The 15505-nt window shown below is 52.6% G+C and overlaps 5 protein-coding genes across 5 annotated transcripts; 3 read left to right on the top strand and 2 right to left on the bottom strand.

The window, feature by feature from the left end:
- Positions 1-343: 343 nt before the first annotated feature.
- On the bottom strand, positions 344-3122 carry CkaCkLH20_05273 (AAA family ATPase; the record flags this gene model as incomplete). Its single annotated transcript, XM_038887992.1, has 2 exons — positions 344-866; positions 925-3122. The coding sequence occupies 2 exons, from the start codon at positions 3120-3122 to the stop codon at positions 344-346; spliced, it is 2721 nt and encodes a 906-aa protein (XP_038746468.1).
- A 1256-nt stretch (positions 3123-4378) lies between these two features.
- CkaCkLH20_05272 (uncharacterized protein) lies at positions 4379-6294 on the top strand (the record flags this gene model as incomplete). Its single annotated transcript, XM_038887991.1, has 4 exons — positions 4379-4690; positions 4751-4955; positions 5010-5243; positions 5351-6294. The coding sequence occupies 4 exons, from the start codon at positions 4379-4381 to the stop codon at positions 6292-6294; spliced, it is 1695 nt and encodes a 564-aa protein (XP_038746467.1).
- Positions 6295-7358: 1064 nt separating this feature from the next.
- CkaCkLH20_05271 (glycoside hydrolase family 16) lies at positions 7359-8239 on the top strand (the record flags this gene model as incomplete). Its single annotated transcript, XM_038887990.1, has 3 exons — positions 7359-8023; positions 8080-8132; positions 8190-8239. The coding sequence occupies 3 exons, from the start codon at positions 7359-7361 to the stop codon at positions 8237-8239; spliced, it is 768 nt and encodes a 255-aa protein (XP_038746466.1).
- A 1239-nt stretch (positions 8240-9478) lies between these two features.
- Positions 9479-13380, top strand: CkaCkLH20_05270 (putative UbiD family decarboxylase; the record flags this gene model as incomplete). The annotated part of the gene is made up of 3 exons (XM_038887989.1): positions 9479-9599; positions 9787-9952; positions 10059-13380. The coding sequence occupies 3 exons, from the start codon at positions 9479-9481 to the stop codon at positions 13378-13380; spliced, it is 3609 nt and encodes a 1202-aa protein (XP_038746465.1).
- Positions 13381-14189: 809 nt separating this feature from the next.
- Positions 14190-15089, bottom strand: CkaCkLH20_05269 (uncharacterized protein; the record flags this gene model as incomplete). The annotated part of the gene is made up of 1 exon (XM_038887988.1): positions 14190-15089. The coding sequence occupies one exon, from the start codon at positions 15087-15089 to the stop codon at positions 14190-14192; it is 900 nt and encodes a 299-aa protein (XP_038746464.1).
- Positions 15090-15505: the final 416 nt, after the last annotated feature.

Below are 15505 nucleotides of genomic sequence, written 5' to 3'. Positions count from 1 at the left end.
ATGCTCCGATAGCTCTCATGCAGACTTCAAGGGTGGTTTATATCAGGCCGCAAAGAGAACGAATCATCAGCACTGGACGATTGGGCAACGTTGTATTTGACTGTCGAGATCGAATGAATGAAGCCTTCGAGTAGTTTTCAGGGAATTCCGGACATCAATAGGAAAATATGGTCTCTATGACATTGTGACTTGTTTGGTACGACGATAACTTCGTGTGAACATGAGACAGGATAGGACCAGGTTGTGGACGAGCGAGCCTCATCAAGTCTTATAACACACTACTTCATGAAAAATACACAAACTGACATCTTTCAATGGTCCTGAAATACCTGGATTGTCCATATCACCGTTTTCCCTGTCCCTCCCGAGATTTGAGCATGGACTCCAACTGTTCTATGGTGAGCGTGACCATCTGCTCCTGCTGTCCAGTCGGCCCTAGGTCCGAGCTCTTGTCTGTTCGACTCTTCATGTTACCATGACGTTTACCAGCCTTTTCCTCGTCGCTGTCCGTCTCCGAGTCCGAGTCGTCCGTATCACTATCCACTCCAGCTGCAGTTGGCACGGTGACCTGTGGTTGCTGACCTGGATACATGCTTCTCTGCATTGAAATAGGTGCTGGCATAGCTGGCATTTGCGAGTATGGAGGCATGGTCATGTAATGGTCATTTCTCCAACTATCGCGGCGGGCTTCGTCACTCTCCGAGCGACCCACCGTTGCGATGAGATACTCGTCGAATTTGTCGAATCCACTCGCCACCGTTCTGAACTGCTCCTTTCCGAGCACTGGCAAAGGATCTTCCGGTTTGCGTGATTTGCCTTCGTGCTCAGTTAGAGCTATGGCTGTTTGGAATGCATTTCGAATTTGTCTGAAGAGTGGTCAGGGTTTGCATTCAATCTTGTAGACATGGAGCGTGTGTCACGTACCTGCCATTCCATGTATCTCGCTTCTTGCTCGAGAGGTCTCGGAAATTCTCTTTGGCGAACTCCATGATCTCAGACTTGTTGATCACGAAGTCTCGACTACCCCGTTCAGCTTGTTCCTCCTTGGCTCGCTTGATGAACATCTTATACAGCTTCTTCGTTACGTCGAGTTCGAGCTTGGGATAGAAGAGACACAGTTGGATCCGAGACTTGAACGCGGGATCCATAGTGCCTACCCTATTCGTAGTCAAGAACAAAATACCGGCGTAGTACTCCAGGCTTCGAAGAAAGACACTCGTAACGGCGTTGTGGCGTAGGTCGCTCTTGCTTCTCTTAGCAAGAAATACGTCGGCCTCGTCGAGCAATAAAACGCATCCCCATTTGTGAGCAAGCTGGAAGTTGTGCTGAAGGTTCTTCTCGACTTCGAGGGCAGTGTCGCCAATATCTCCACACGTGATGGGATAGAGCGGTCGTTGCGTGTCATCGGCAACGCACTCTGCTGTCGACGTTTTACCGACACCTGGAGGGCCGTGCAAAAGAATAATCAGCCCCGCCCCCTTGCCTTGGACTAGATCAAGACATGATCCTACGCTGCGTCTGGTTGGCGAAGGAGACTTCGCAGATTGCGTTGCCCTCAGAGCCTCGTGGTTGTCGACAAGGGCGCGAACGGTAGGCCCATGCTTGCCGGGAAGGACCAAATCGTCGAAGCTGTTAGCGAACTTGACATCGCTGAGGTCTTTTGATAAAACGGTGATCCATTGCCGTGACCGCAATCCAAAAGCGTGGACATAGTGTTGCATCAACATGAGGTCGTCTTTCCCCAAATCCTCCGCCTGGAGCGGTCCGAGAGTCCAAGACATCTCTCGTAGGAAATCCTGAGATTTGGCCTCGTCGATCACGCCGTCTTTGTACACAAAGTCACCCCCACAACAAGTCTCGGCCCCATGACCACACCAAGGTTCTGCGGTTGTCTCTCTTCTATCCATTTTGGTGAAGTCGTCGATTGGAATGCTTGAGTCTAGCCGCCATTTTGGGTTCTCAACGATGGCTAGCGTCGTATCCACGATGACTTGAGCCTCCATTTCGTGTGGTGGCTCATCAAGAGTTTTGCCCCTGAAGAGCTTGTGGCAGTAAGCCTTGTCCGTCAAGTCGATGAATCTCTTTCCATTCTCTGTGAATGTTTCGCGCAAGGTTTCGCTGTTGTGCGCAAACTTCAGAGGATAGATTGGTAAAGATGTGATCGGTTGGCTCCCATAAAACTTTTTAATGGTTACCTTGGTAAGTTTCGGGACGTACGAAGATCCATCGTAGCTCAGGTTAATGCAATCCACGATGAATCCATCCAAGGGTGCCTGCGTTTCCTTCTTTTCGGCGTCGATTTTGTAGCTGAGGAGCTCGCGACCGCCGGCAAAGTTGACTACTCGGTAAGCGTGATTTTGTTCGGTTTTGGGGACAACGATATCTCCTCTCTCGAAGAGATGCCACAGATCACCGTATTCAATTTCCTTGGCTGTTCCGTCCTTGAGTTGCTCTCGGAGGTTGAGCGTGGGTTTCAAGTTATTGTCGATAAAGTCAATCAGTAGCTTGAGATCTTCCAGCAGGTCTGCGTCTTCAAATAGTGCTTTCCGCTGTGGGTTGGACCGTTGCCCCAAATTTGAAGCAGATGTCAATTTGGCAGACACGTCCGCCTGAATCCTGGCCTCCACGTCCACGATACTTTCTCTGATGGGGCGATGGTTCTTGACGAAGTATTTGAAAGGCCGAAGAAACAAAACGCTGCTGTAAACCACTGTCCCATCCAACTGTTCCTGTTCCGAAAAGTTCATCGGTATACTACTAGTCAGCTTGTCCAGATGCACAAGCAGTGGGCGTGACCTTATGCGTAGTCGTTCTGGTGATGGACCGCCATGCTGGTCTTCTCCGGTGCGGCCTGAGACCATCGAGGAGTTCTCAGACTCAAGTACTTCCAGAGCTGGCAGCGTCTCTGGAGGTTGTTTGGTCTTGGACCTTGTCATGTGGAATTGCTCTGGGCCGACGCGATGAGTTTCGTGGAGATTAATGGGGTATTTGCGCTTGAGAGGTGGTTCCCAATCCTCGGGTAGACCGTCGACAGCAATTTTCAGCTCTTTCAGCTGCGACTCAAGTTCCTCGATCCGCATCTCGGTCAAAGTCTGATTCAAGGCTGCTTGCCGCGATCGCATGCTGAAGTTACCCAGTCGCTTTTCATCTTCAAATACTCTCCATCTCATACTAGAGTAATGAGAGCTTTGTACGGCTCTTGTAACTTGCTGTTCTGTCTCGTTGGGGTCATCGAGCGCTACCAGATGACTCACAATGTCCATGCTTTCGGGGGCCAGAGGTGTTCCTCCTCCTGACTGAGGGCTTTCCTTCGCAGCTGATGGCACATCTGTCAACGGTCCGCCTGCTACTGCTGCTTCTCCAGACCTCGCAGCCAGCCCATGTTGACGAAATTCGTTATTGGGGACATCTTCTGCTGAAGTCACAGGTGGAATGGAGGAGCTGTCGGTTTCCATCACTTGCTCCATTCCGAAAGACACTTGAATGACTGGTCTGAGACACGATTATGATGCACCAAACAAATGGAGTGTGAAGCACATATAGCTGGTAGATGATATTTCCGAGAAAGAAGGGGGAAAGCAGAAGGAGGTCGAGGGGACAAAGAGCGAACTATCCATAAATCCTTCATGGCCATGCCAAGAGCCAATGTATGTCTGTCACAAACTCGGTAAAAAGGCAGGCGCCATCCTTAAGCAGGCTGTCTAATATTGACTGTCAGTCACAGGAAGGCAGCCAATAGCATACGGCATGCGGAAGGGCCGACTCCATGACTGCAGGCCTGACCCACCTAGCAGCTGCCAGTGAGGCCATTTTCTATTTGGAGACCGCAGCCTGCCGCAAGAGCAAGAACCGGGCAAATCATATTGAACCATCTTCGGGAAGGGCATGCATGAATGCTGCAGTCATCATCTTGGCTTGTGTTGGTATCATGTGCCTTATCGGTCGAGCCCAGGTATTGCTCATTCCCCATGTTATTATTTTGTCGGACAGAACACCTTCGCTAAACGCTTCTTGCCCGCATCAACAACCCTCATTGTGTATCAGACATCCTCAGTCGCATGCCAGACTTGAAATGGACCGCGCAGCTCTGTTTAGCTCAAGAGATCGACTTCCTTCCAACGAAGCTGTGACATTCATCGAAACCTGTGTGGTCTTACCAGGCGAGCCGGAGGCCGTTTACAGCCCGTGGTTTGGCTGCCTTGTCTCTCCAGAAGAGGCAGCGCAAGGAGAACGCGAAAAGTTTGTGATCCTGAAACATGTATCGGTATAAAATTCTAATCGTTTCTACTGCAGAAATCAGCTTTGGGCGCAGATCAGGGACGAGAAAGAGGAGTTTTTCAAGCTAGTGGCAGAGGTGCAGAAAAGGCTCAATAAAGCAATGAACAAGAATGGGCAGAACACCGAAGAGATTGACATCCGGAAATGCACCTGGGGCCAAGTACAGAGCGAGATATGGAGAACAGCAGAATCGTGGAAGAACCGCCCCGATAAGCAAACGAACACGATGAAATTCGTCAACAAAGTCGGATCTTACTCCGAGGCTGTAGAGGGTTGGTTGGGCCTTCTACCGGCAGGCGACTACGGCGCAAGGCAAGAAACAAAATGTTTCATTGTTCCCCAATTATCAATTTGGAAAGCATACGTACTAACTACATGCAGCATTTGCGGTGTTTTCAAGCTTGTCATCGGTGTAAGTTCTGAGAGCTATAAATACCCAGTTAGGTGAATATATCTGCTAAGAACCACAAAGGCCGCTGGACAGTACAGCAAGGTAGAAGAGGAGATTTTCAAGGCTCTGTCGGAAATACCTGATTTCATGAGGAGGACAAAAAGATACGTTGATGTATTTTGGAACCAACGCGATCACCGCTTTGAACAGTTGAGCATTGAGCTCTTTCGTGCAATGTTGCAATCTCTTCGCCACATCATGCAATTCTTTGCGGACAGTAAAATTCGTATGTCGCATTCCACGCAATCCGGCAAACCCTTCAAAATTAACAGATTTTTAGGAAAGGTCTGGGAATCATTTGGGAAGCAGAATGCGTATAAGATGGAGCTCTTGGGCAGCCTGAGAGATTTACAAAAATGTGCCGACAAGATCCAGTCCGAAGGCGCCCTCTGCCATGCCGAGTTGTCGAAAGAAGGGCTATTGATCAACCGAGACACCCAACTCGTGGTCAACGATTTGCGACGCATGCTCGAATCCCATCTGTCGTTCCAAAGGCGCGAGATGGAAGATCTTCGTAGGTGAACCCTTCCCTGAGATGCTTCCCCGAGATTAAAATCCAGTTGCTTCTTTTGGCCGTCAACCTTAGTCTTGAAGCTAATCATTTCTGTTCCCTTTTCTAAGGCAAGGCGGTTTTCGGCGTCGAACCAAGCATCGATGCATACGATATGGTTAATGTGGACCACAATGTGTCCGAAGCCACAACCGACGACGCAGACTCCCGAAAATCATTCCTCGCACAAGTTGAGTCGATTCAGCAACACAACGAATCCTCGAGGCAGAGACTTCTTGACGTCCTCCAATACGATAGAGAAGCCATCGCCCGAGATGTTGAGACTTGCTTGCAACTCGGGTACAGACTAGACGACAAGGCGAAGTCAAGAGCCGCATCTCTAGTTCAAGCCGAACTCTTCAAGGCATTCTTACAAGACGCTCATGAATCAACGCGTTTGCTTGTCAACGGCCGGGAAGACGTCTCTTCAGCAGACGGGATATCCCCGCTGAGTTTCGTGGCCGCTGAGCTCTCGCAACTGTCAGTCAAGGCAGGCGCAGCATTCGCGGCGGTCTTTGTTCTCAACTACTTTTGTGCGGAGCACCCGTCATCTCCTATCTTCCCAAGCCCAGAAACATCAGTTACGGGGCTCATGGCAAGTCTTATCGGTCAGCTTGTATGGCAGATGAACGACAAGAAAATCATGCCTGACTTGTCGTTCTTGACTGAAAAGAAATGGGGAAAGATTTCGAGACTAGACCCTGCTGCTCTTTTCACCCTCTTCAAGAGGTTGTTCAGACAGCTGCCCAGAGAGGCTATGCTTCTGTGCATCATTGACGAGATCTCTATCTATGAGACGCAAATGCTTCAAGAAGACACGTACACAGCACTGCAAAAGCTGGTCCAACTTTCGAGTGATCAGAAAAGTCCCTCCGCTGCCTTCAAGCTTCTTGTACTTAGCAGGAACCGAGCCCTGGTTGTTGGCGAGCACTTCTCGGAACATACACTTGACTTACAAGAGGACATCGAAACGGACGGTGCCGCGAACTGGACGATTCAGATGATGATGGCTTAAATTGCGAGTTATGTATTTCGCAATGAGTTAGATTCTGTAGTATTACATGTCTCTAGCTAACGTTTGCTGAATTTCATCCCAGATGTACTTGTCTTCACCTCGGTGAACCCCAAGAAACAGTCCGGACTTGGCTCGGTCAAGGTCCTCACCGACTCCCTCGCTTAGAATTGTGGGACTGTCTCAACTCTACCCCCGGCAATCTGCTTGAAACCTGTTGCTCCGAACATGTCATCAACATCAACCAACATATCCAAAAGCATAGCTTAACGCCAGAACTATTGCACTAAGAGACTCCATCAATTCCCAGAAATTCATGCCTCTTTCGTGTACGCAGTCCCAGTTTCACCTCGGGACGACGCGCGATTGCCCGGACTGCTTTTCAGCCGATCACCCGCTTCGACATGTCGATCCCAACTTGTGCCTCAGCAAACCGAGCGTCTCCAAGTCTAATACTGACGGAGGGAGCCACCAGAGAAGCCGCGACTGGTGCGAAATCCAACCAAGGTTTGCCGCCAAATGGGCAAGTGCCGACAGCTCCCTCGAATACGACGTCGCAGTGCAGGGTTCCGGAGGGATAGTGCAACCTTCGGCCTGATCTTTCATCAAGTTCGGACGACCATCGTCCCTAGCCCGGGGTAAGGTTGCCTCCTACTTTTCGCTTACGGATGGCACTTTTGGAAGAGCAACCCCTTTCAGGATGAGGGAGCTCCGCGCGTGTGACGATGTCGTCCTCTTCCCCGGGAGACCGGCGTCTAAAGAAAGGCAGTCTAAGTTTAGCGCCATTGATCGTCATGGGGGCCCCTGCATCGGAGTGTTTCGTCTCTTTCCAGAATCGATGTTTCGAGCCACTCATCGTTGGTGGAAATCCTGTTGTGGTGGAGGTCAGTTCATCTATCTCGAGGGTCTTGCGGGGCTCGAGGAACAGGCCGAGCTGGCCACGGCCATCAGCCGACCGCCATTGACCTAAGGCCCGGAAAGCCATAACTATTTGAGTGTCCGTCCCTCGTCCGGTCTTTAGCTGTCAGGACGCTCCAACCAACTCTTGTTCATCCTCACATTTCAATATGGTCTGGTTCAACCAAGCAGCACTCCTCCTCGGCAGCGCGCTGCTCGTGGCCGACGTGCTCCCAGCCGGGGCCGTCCGGACCATTATCCCCAAGACGAGCTTCGACTCGCAGTCCAACTTCGACGCCGACTGGAACTACCTCTACCCCTGGGGCACCGACCACAACGGCGGCGCTCGCATGAGCAAGGACAACGCCAAGTTCAGCGGCGGCGTGCTCACACTGACGGCCAACAAGGTCAGCGGGCAGCCGCAGGCGACGCACGGCGGACAGAAGATCAACATCAACTACCTCAGCGGCGCGATCCACGCCAAGGAGCACTTCAACGTGTCGCGCGGCGGCGGGTACGACTTCAACGCGGAGCTGAAGGCGACGACGACCAAGGGCACGTGGCCCGCCTTCTGGCTTACCGCTGTGCAGGGCTGGCCTCCTGAGATTGACATGGCGGAGTGGAAGGGCAGCGGCAAGATTAGCTTCAACACCTTCAACACGAGCTCGATTGTGGACGCGAAGGATGTCAACTATCCCGACCCGGGCAACTTCCACAAGATCAAGGTTGAGACGAGGGATCTCAACGGCAAGGACGTGCAGGCCAAGTTCTACATGGATGACAAGCTTGTCACGACGCAGGTTGGGGCTGGATACTTCGGAAAGCCGATGTACTTGTGAGTTGCTGCCGGCTGACCGTGTCGAACTTGAACAGACTGCTGACGAACCGCAGGATCATCAACTTGCAGATGGAAGGTTCTTCTGGATTTCCCGGACCTAGCGGAAGTAAGTCCACCGTCTCCTGATATGTCGAGCTTCCATGACACTAACGACAAATCCCAGGCACTCAATTCCAGGTTCGCAACCTCGAGGTTCTTAGCTACAACCCATGATATGACGATACCGACGAGCGAGCGAGCGTGTTATTTGATTTGGATTCTCATTGTATCTACTTTCATGGGACGTGCTGTCCCACGTACATATTACCCCCAGTTATTCGGTAACTAGTGAATACGCATCATTGGCTCAAGGACTATTCGCGTAGGTACCACGGCAATGGTTTTCGCGAATCGCCATCATTTGCCCCGTTTGCGCGTTCTTCCCCTGGTCTCTCCCAAAAACTACCAGTCATCTTGGGTTGTGGAGGTTCAGTGGCAGTTAACTGCGCATTCCACTCATTGCGCTTGGCCTCGAGCGCCTCTATCAGTTCCTATACATCCGTTAGCTGCCAGCTGTCTTGTCTTCTAGCATCTGCTTGTATGCTGTCCACGACTGGATACACTCACCTCTCCCAGCGAATTCTCGGATCGTGTCCGAATGATAAACGCCTTGAACCACGCATCCTGTCAAAGTCAAAGTCAGTCCATTGGATGGCTTTCTTGTAGAACCTTGCTCAATACTTCCCCAATGGATTAAGACCTCAGTCCTCAGTGCGTTATTACCCTTTCTCCCAATTAGCTCGAGTAGGTCGTTCCGCTTGTTGTTATAGTGATATTCCACGTCCTTCCCCCTCTCTGAGTATTCAAGTTTGGAAAGGTTTATAAGGCGATGGGTTTCCCATTTTGTGTTGCTAATAGATTTCTTTCTGTAGTTGTTTTCCTGGCTGAAGATGCCATGTTATGGTGTCTGAGAGATGAGTTATTTCCTTTTATCACTCAGGACGGATTGTCATGGCTGAAAGTCTGCTGTGTTGAATCAATGGTCTTTCACCAGTAGACACAGTAAAGAACTTGGTTCAAGGGGGATCTGTAATATGGCCATTTGATATGCCTCATTAGGGATTATGATTCAGTGCATATCAAATACAGATCACAGAAAACACAGCATCCTTTCATGTCTTTGTAAATAACACTACAAGAAGAGGTCCTTGTTCAGTGTTCTGCTCTTACCCAAAGAATGGGGCTGGTGCTGGTGCATGTCTTGTGCATAGAGATATGCACAACTCTGTGCAGATGACATAATGCGTCTCACGTGACTAGGCCGTCTTCAGCACATGACCTGGCGTCTGGCTCGCGTTCTGGCCATTTCCTTTACCCCCTGCCTTCTCCAGCCCCCACCTTCTTCTCACCTTTCTTGATCTCTTTTTCGCGTCAATCACGCTTCCAAGTCGTCAAGGACAATGCACAACGACAATGACGCGATCAAAGAGCCTTGCTGCTGCTGAAATGAAGGCCCTTGAGGGCAAGAACGAATCTCAAGACAGCCAGTACGTTCTGGACCAATACAAGGCTCTGTATGGGATCGGCGTGGTACGTACGAGCATTCTTTCTTTTTCCTGTGGCGTTCCTCCAAGTGGAGGCTTTTCCTGCCGGCCCTGGGCATGTTTTGGGGGCATTGCTGGCGCTGGATTGATTGCAACATTTCATTTCGTACCTTAGCACTGCGACGACACAGGCCTTGCTGCGACCACGGCGCTAACTGACTTCGGTTTTGGGTACAGACGAGCAGCTCGCCTCCGAGGCCAGCATCAACATCGTCGCGACCCAACAGTCGAGGCTGCAGAAGCCGCCACGAGTCGCCCTCGACGGTCTACTCCGATCCTCCAAGTCGCGCGACCAGTCAACCCATTTCCAAATCGGTACCGAGTACAGCGCCGCCAGCCACAGGTACCGGAAACGCGGTTGGTGATATCTCCACTCTCGAATGCAGGGGTTCCTTACTGGGATGGCACTGACCCCGACAGCTACCCCAGCAGGACTTCATTCGCGAAAGCCAGTCCTCGGTCGCGTTAATTGCCGTTGACGCTACGGATGCCGGCGGCCAAGATCGCGGCCCAGATCCCCAAACAACATCTGCCTGCTCTGCTCCGATTGAGTCCTCCGACGCAGCAAATTTTCTCAGGCCGGCTTTGCCCACGAAATCCCACGGCAACGCGGTAGATTCCCAGCCCGACATCGTCCCCGCACCATGCGCCCCCGACGAAACCTCGCTGCCCAAGGAGAAAGTCAATCTCTCGCCTAGATCGTCGCATCCGCCGTCCCGCAAGAAGAGAAAGATGGACGTATCGCAGCAATCTCCGACCCAGGAGAATGACGAAAGGGACTACGAGAACTACTTTGACGGCCCGTCCTTCGTCGAAACAAGCCCAATCTCGCAAGACCCCACGAGCCAACATCATGCGATCCACGATGACGACTCGGGTGCCGTGCATTTTGACCTTAGCCACCTGCAGAACGAGACACAAGTCGACGAAGAACCCTCATCGATACCCGAAGATTCCGGCTTAGCCACAGGTCGAGGAAACTGGCGTAGATCCAGCTCGCAGCAACACTCTTCCCTACAACGTCCCGATGGCGAGTCCCCACTACCACCGACGGCGCCGCCGCCGCAGACTCCGGCTCAAAACCCCTTTGCCGGCATGAAGAAGCTTGGTGATCCAGCCTTAGTGGGATCCCAGCTCTTCGGTCAGACACAATTCTCGTCAGCCGTCAAACGATTCAGCCCTACATCCTCACGCCCATCGCCACATGGGTACATACACAACTCCATATCACCAAACTTGGCAGAAACGTCGCCGCTTAAGAACCGATTCAATGTCACTTCGCCTTCCGAAATGTTCCCTTCCAGTCCTCAGGCGATCCGAATTGAGCCTCTGCGAGCTGAGGAGCGGGAACGCAGCCCGAGCGACAGTGGCCAGCCCGACGATGGCACGGTGCCAGAGTCTCCCCAGTACGCTCCTGTAAACAAGCGAGCGAGACCGGAGCCTATGGATAACTACGAGAACATGCTGGAATCTCAAAAGAGAAAGCTGAGCATGGAGGCCGAAGATAATCTGTCGGGAGAGGACTCGGACGACGTGGCTGATGCCCTGAGACGGCGTAGAAGGCTCGCCGCATCGAAGCAAGAGGCCGCATCCAAGGAGCTCACAAGCATCAGCGTCGGAAGACGCAGTGATCGTCGGTCGGTCGAAGTCCCCTCGACGACTAAGAAACCTAGAGAGAGACGACCGAGGCGATATCAAGCTCAACGCGCCGACAAAGATTCGAATGCATCGGGTGACGACAACGAAGAACTCACAGTCGCAGATTCGCAGGATCAGGCTGGAGCGAAACAGTCAGCTTCTAGACCATCTGGGGATAAAGCAAATCCGCGCGCAGTTCCACAGTCAGGCCTCGTGTCAAGCAACGAAGCAATCCCCGACAGCACAGGTGCTACACAGAAGTCCATCCCTAGCGGTGTGGTACCAGGTACCGAGAGTTCAGACAACAGCTCTCGGCCGAAAGATATCATTCCGGAGACAAGTCCTACCAACACGCAGAGCCGTGCAGACGCCAAGGTTAGAGCGTCCTCGGATGAGCCGTTGGTGGCGCCCAAACCGGAAGCCGTCAAGAACTCAGTCGACCCCGCTACTACTGAGATGCAAGACCCTGAAGCTGAGATTGAGGCTGAAGAAGTTCAACCCGATACCTCTCCAGTCGCTCCCCTACAGCCATCGCGAAGGTCTGGCCGCAAATCACGCCCTACCCCCAAGGCGCAAGATTTGAATGATACCGCGCGCACAGCCAAAGCTTCAGAGTACGTGAGTGCTGAGATGCACTCCAGCGTTGACAAGGAATCAGCCGAGGAAGCCGCGGCAGCACAGGAGAAGTCTGTCGTGGAAGACTTGCCAGCCTCGAGGTCTGTTCCTACTACGGAAGGTCGACCCTACATACCTTCTTCCCCTCCAGTACCGAGAGGCTCAGTCAGAAAGATGAGGGAGCCAGGTTTATCAACACCGGACCAGGGTAACGGTGCCCCAGCACCTCATGAACGAAACTCGCATGCCGCACCCGATCCCCCAGGCTCAACATCGACGCTGAGTGTTCTCACGACAACACCCGTGCCGTCAGATAAGACCTCGCCGGCAACTCAGGAGTCAGTAGAACTACCGCCTCTGTCTCCGCAGAAACCCACTCGCGGACGTCAAGCCACCAAGAGGTCGACCAAAGCCACAGCCAGTTCACGCGTGTCCAAACCCGGGACAAGAAGACAGAGCCGCAGGTCAATGCGTTTAGACTCAGCTTCGACCGACGAACTGACCCGGTCGCCCTCCGTCACCGGCTTTGAGAACAGCATCATTCAGCCGCCGAAGTCAACTGCCCGTGGCAGTCGTCTTTCCATGCTATCGCATACCTCCAAAGACGGCAACGGGCCCAAGATGTTCGCTGGCATGGCTTTTGCCATATCTTTCCAGTCAAAGAAGGAAGGAGAGAGAGCAGATCAGTACGAGCACCGCCTGGGGCAAAGTCGCGACATCGAGAAAATGATCGTCCAGTCCGGCGGCCATCTGTTGAAGAATGGGTTCGATGAGTTATTCGGGTCCAATGCACTCAAGAGCAGGTCCACCAGTCCCGCATCGGACGGCGCTGAAGACACTCCGTTGACCTTGACGCCTTGGGCCCAGACTATGGGTTTCACGGCCTTGATTGCCGACGGCCATTCTCGGAAGGTTAAGTACATGCAGGCTCTTGCTCTGGGACTGCCTTGCATTTCGGATCGGTGGGTGGCTACTTGTGTTGCTAAAGGAACCGTTGTGGACTGGCTTCCGTACCTGCTCTGTGCGGGGCAGTCAGCGTTCCTCCGCGACGCTGTGCGCTCTCGCAATCTGGTTCCCTATTCGGCCACTGAGGCGCAACTGAACGATGTCATCGAGGCGAGACCGAAGATGCTGGAGGGAAGCAAGATTCTGCTCGTAATGAAGAAATCCAGGGCCGAGGACAAGAAGATGCCTTATGTGTTCCTGGCGCACGTCTTGGGGGCTTCGCTTACGCGAACTTACAGCCAGGACGAAGCCAGGGACTTGCTCAAGCAGAAAGAGGAGCTCAACGAGCCATTCGATTGGGTGTATGTGGATGAGCATACCGGGAATGAAGAGGGTCTATTCAGCTCTGCAGTCGCTGAAACCAAGCCGTCGAAGAAGAGGAAGAGGGCAGCGGTGCCGGTTAAGGATGACGCCGGTCAACCACCAAAGAGGATTCGGACTCTCAACGATGAGCTTGTCATCCAGAGTCTCATTTTGGGTCGTATGATTGAAGAGGGAGAGCTTGAAGCATGATGAGCTTCAGATGGGAACTGTATTAATACTTGCATCCAAAAGGAGTCGATGGGTCGACGATGGCATTACTATGGCGTTTGGCGGTGGCAAGTTGGGATAATACCTGTATGGATGGGACAGTCTTCTCAAGTAGGGCGAGAGGGACAATACGTAGCATGTTTATTGTAGGAATGAATCAAGAAAGTTTACTTAAACCACAATACATTTCAAGAGTTATGGCCAAAGAAATCTTTTTCTTGTTGGGAAAGGTGGAGGAAGGGTGCTGGTGATGTTATGCTATCTACCTTGGGCAACACCTTCCTTTGAACACCCCGGTAAAAGATGCGATAATTACAGTAAGGTACATATGATATTGCAGGAGGAGAGACAAGAAAATGGGAGAGGGGGTCGGCAAATTTTGCACAACCTGGAAGGCTGCACTTTCCGCCACGACCCCCGGCAAGAGACACGACACCAGACAGCTTCACATTCATGACACATGAGCATAGCATTTCACTTGAGAGACAGCAATCAGTAATGTGAGAAGTGACCAGTCCTTTCAATTCGCCAAAGTAAACAAAACGCGACCCTAAGACTGTTTCCATCACATGCAACAACTCGAGATGGTGAGCTGTGCATTATCTCTTACATGACTGACGCCGCAGTAAAATAAAAGGCCTCCTGCCCTGCCATACCCTAGGAGAAAGTGGCCACTCTTATCATGTTTCGCAACACGGGGCGATCCGAAGAGTGTTTGCACCACTGCACAACTACAGACCTGTTGTGCCTCCAAATGAGTCCCTCGAGTCAGGGCCGCCGCCCATGTTCTCTCACATACGCTTCTTCTGGCCCCAGACCCCATCCCACCTGTCGGCGATGTAGGTCAAACGGGTCTCCTCCTCCATGTCGCCTTCGGCAACCTCCATCATGAAGGCGAAGCGAGCGATGACGAGCGCGTCCATCAGTTCGCGAAGTTCAACAGGCCCCATCTTGGTGATGTCGATGGAGTCGTCGTCCTTGTACCGCCGCCTCAGCTGGTTGTAGATGCGGATGTAGAAGTGCGTCTCGCTGTCGGCGGCGGTGTTGCACAGGTACTCGCCGCGGCTGCGGACGCAGCGGTCGGCGGCCTCGAAGAGGAACTCCTGGACGCGAGAGTGTGCGTAGGCCGGGTTCTCGCGCTTCTCGAAGCCGCAGGCGGTGGCGAGCGAGGTCAGGGTTCTCGCGGAGATGGCGGAGTCGTCGAGGAACTTGAAGCCGGTGATGTTCTTGAGAGACTTGGCGCACTTGTCTTTGGGTGCAACCGTGCCGGTAGGGACGACCTTCTTCGGGGGCAGGTCGAGGCACTTCATCGGCTTCAAGCAGTTCTCGACGTTTTCTTGGCGCTTTCGGTTGGCGAGGACCCTGGCACCTAGCTGCTCGGGGGTGAGGTCTTGCTGCGGAGCGCGATCGGAGGACAGGATCTTGTACGGCTTCGGGGCGGGTGAGGCGAGCTTGTCGAGCGAGAAGAAGTTGCCGTTGCGGAGGATCTCAGCCGCCTTGGCAGCCTTGGATCCCTTGCGAGGCTTCTGACGTTTGCCAAAGACGTTGGGTGAAGCCTTGCGCTTGGGTGGAGAAGAAGCCTTAGGAGACTTCTTGATACCGGTCGAGACGGGCTTGAGCGCGTTCTGAGCGGGCTTGTCGACAATCTGCTGGCGGACAGTGCCGGCGACACGAGCGTTGAGAGCGGTCATTGTGTCGTAAAGAGGTAGATCGAGGTATAGAGGATCGCGGTATAGAGGATCGAGGTGTAGAGGATCGAGGTATAGAGGATCGAGGTATAGAGGATCGAGGTATAGAGGATCGAGGTATAGAGGATCGAGGTATAGAGGATCGAGGTAGAGTGAAGCTGATAAGTGTTGAGGAACAGGTTATCAGATCGAAGTTGTGATGTGGGATGAAGCCAAAAGAAGGAGAGGAAGGGGGGGATCGGGGGACCCTTATGTATGTTCAGAAGAAGTTACTTCCGGTTCCCAGATCACTCACCATCGTGATAGTTTCCCATTTTCCAGGTCGGCACCGGGTGCCTTTTTCAGAAAATGGGCGGGAGAGGGTGTAAGTGGGCGTGTGGTCGGAATATGGGATTAGCCTCTCGAGGGCTTGGTGGCTT

This window comes from Colletotrichum karsti (genome assembly GCF_011947395.1).
Source record: "Colletotrichum karsti strain CkLH20 chromosome Unknown Scaffold15, whole genome shotgun sequence".
In the NCBI taxonomy this organism is placed as follows: Eukaryota; Fungi; Ascomycota; class Sordariomycetes; order Glomerellales; family Glomerellaceae; genus Colletotrichum; species Colletotrichum karsti.
The sequence above is the reverse complement of the archived record's forward strand: the minus strand, read 5'-3'. Positions and strand labels throughout refer to the sequence as shown.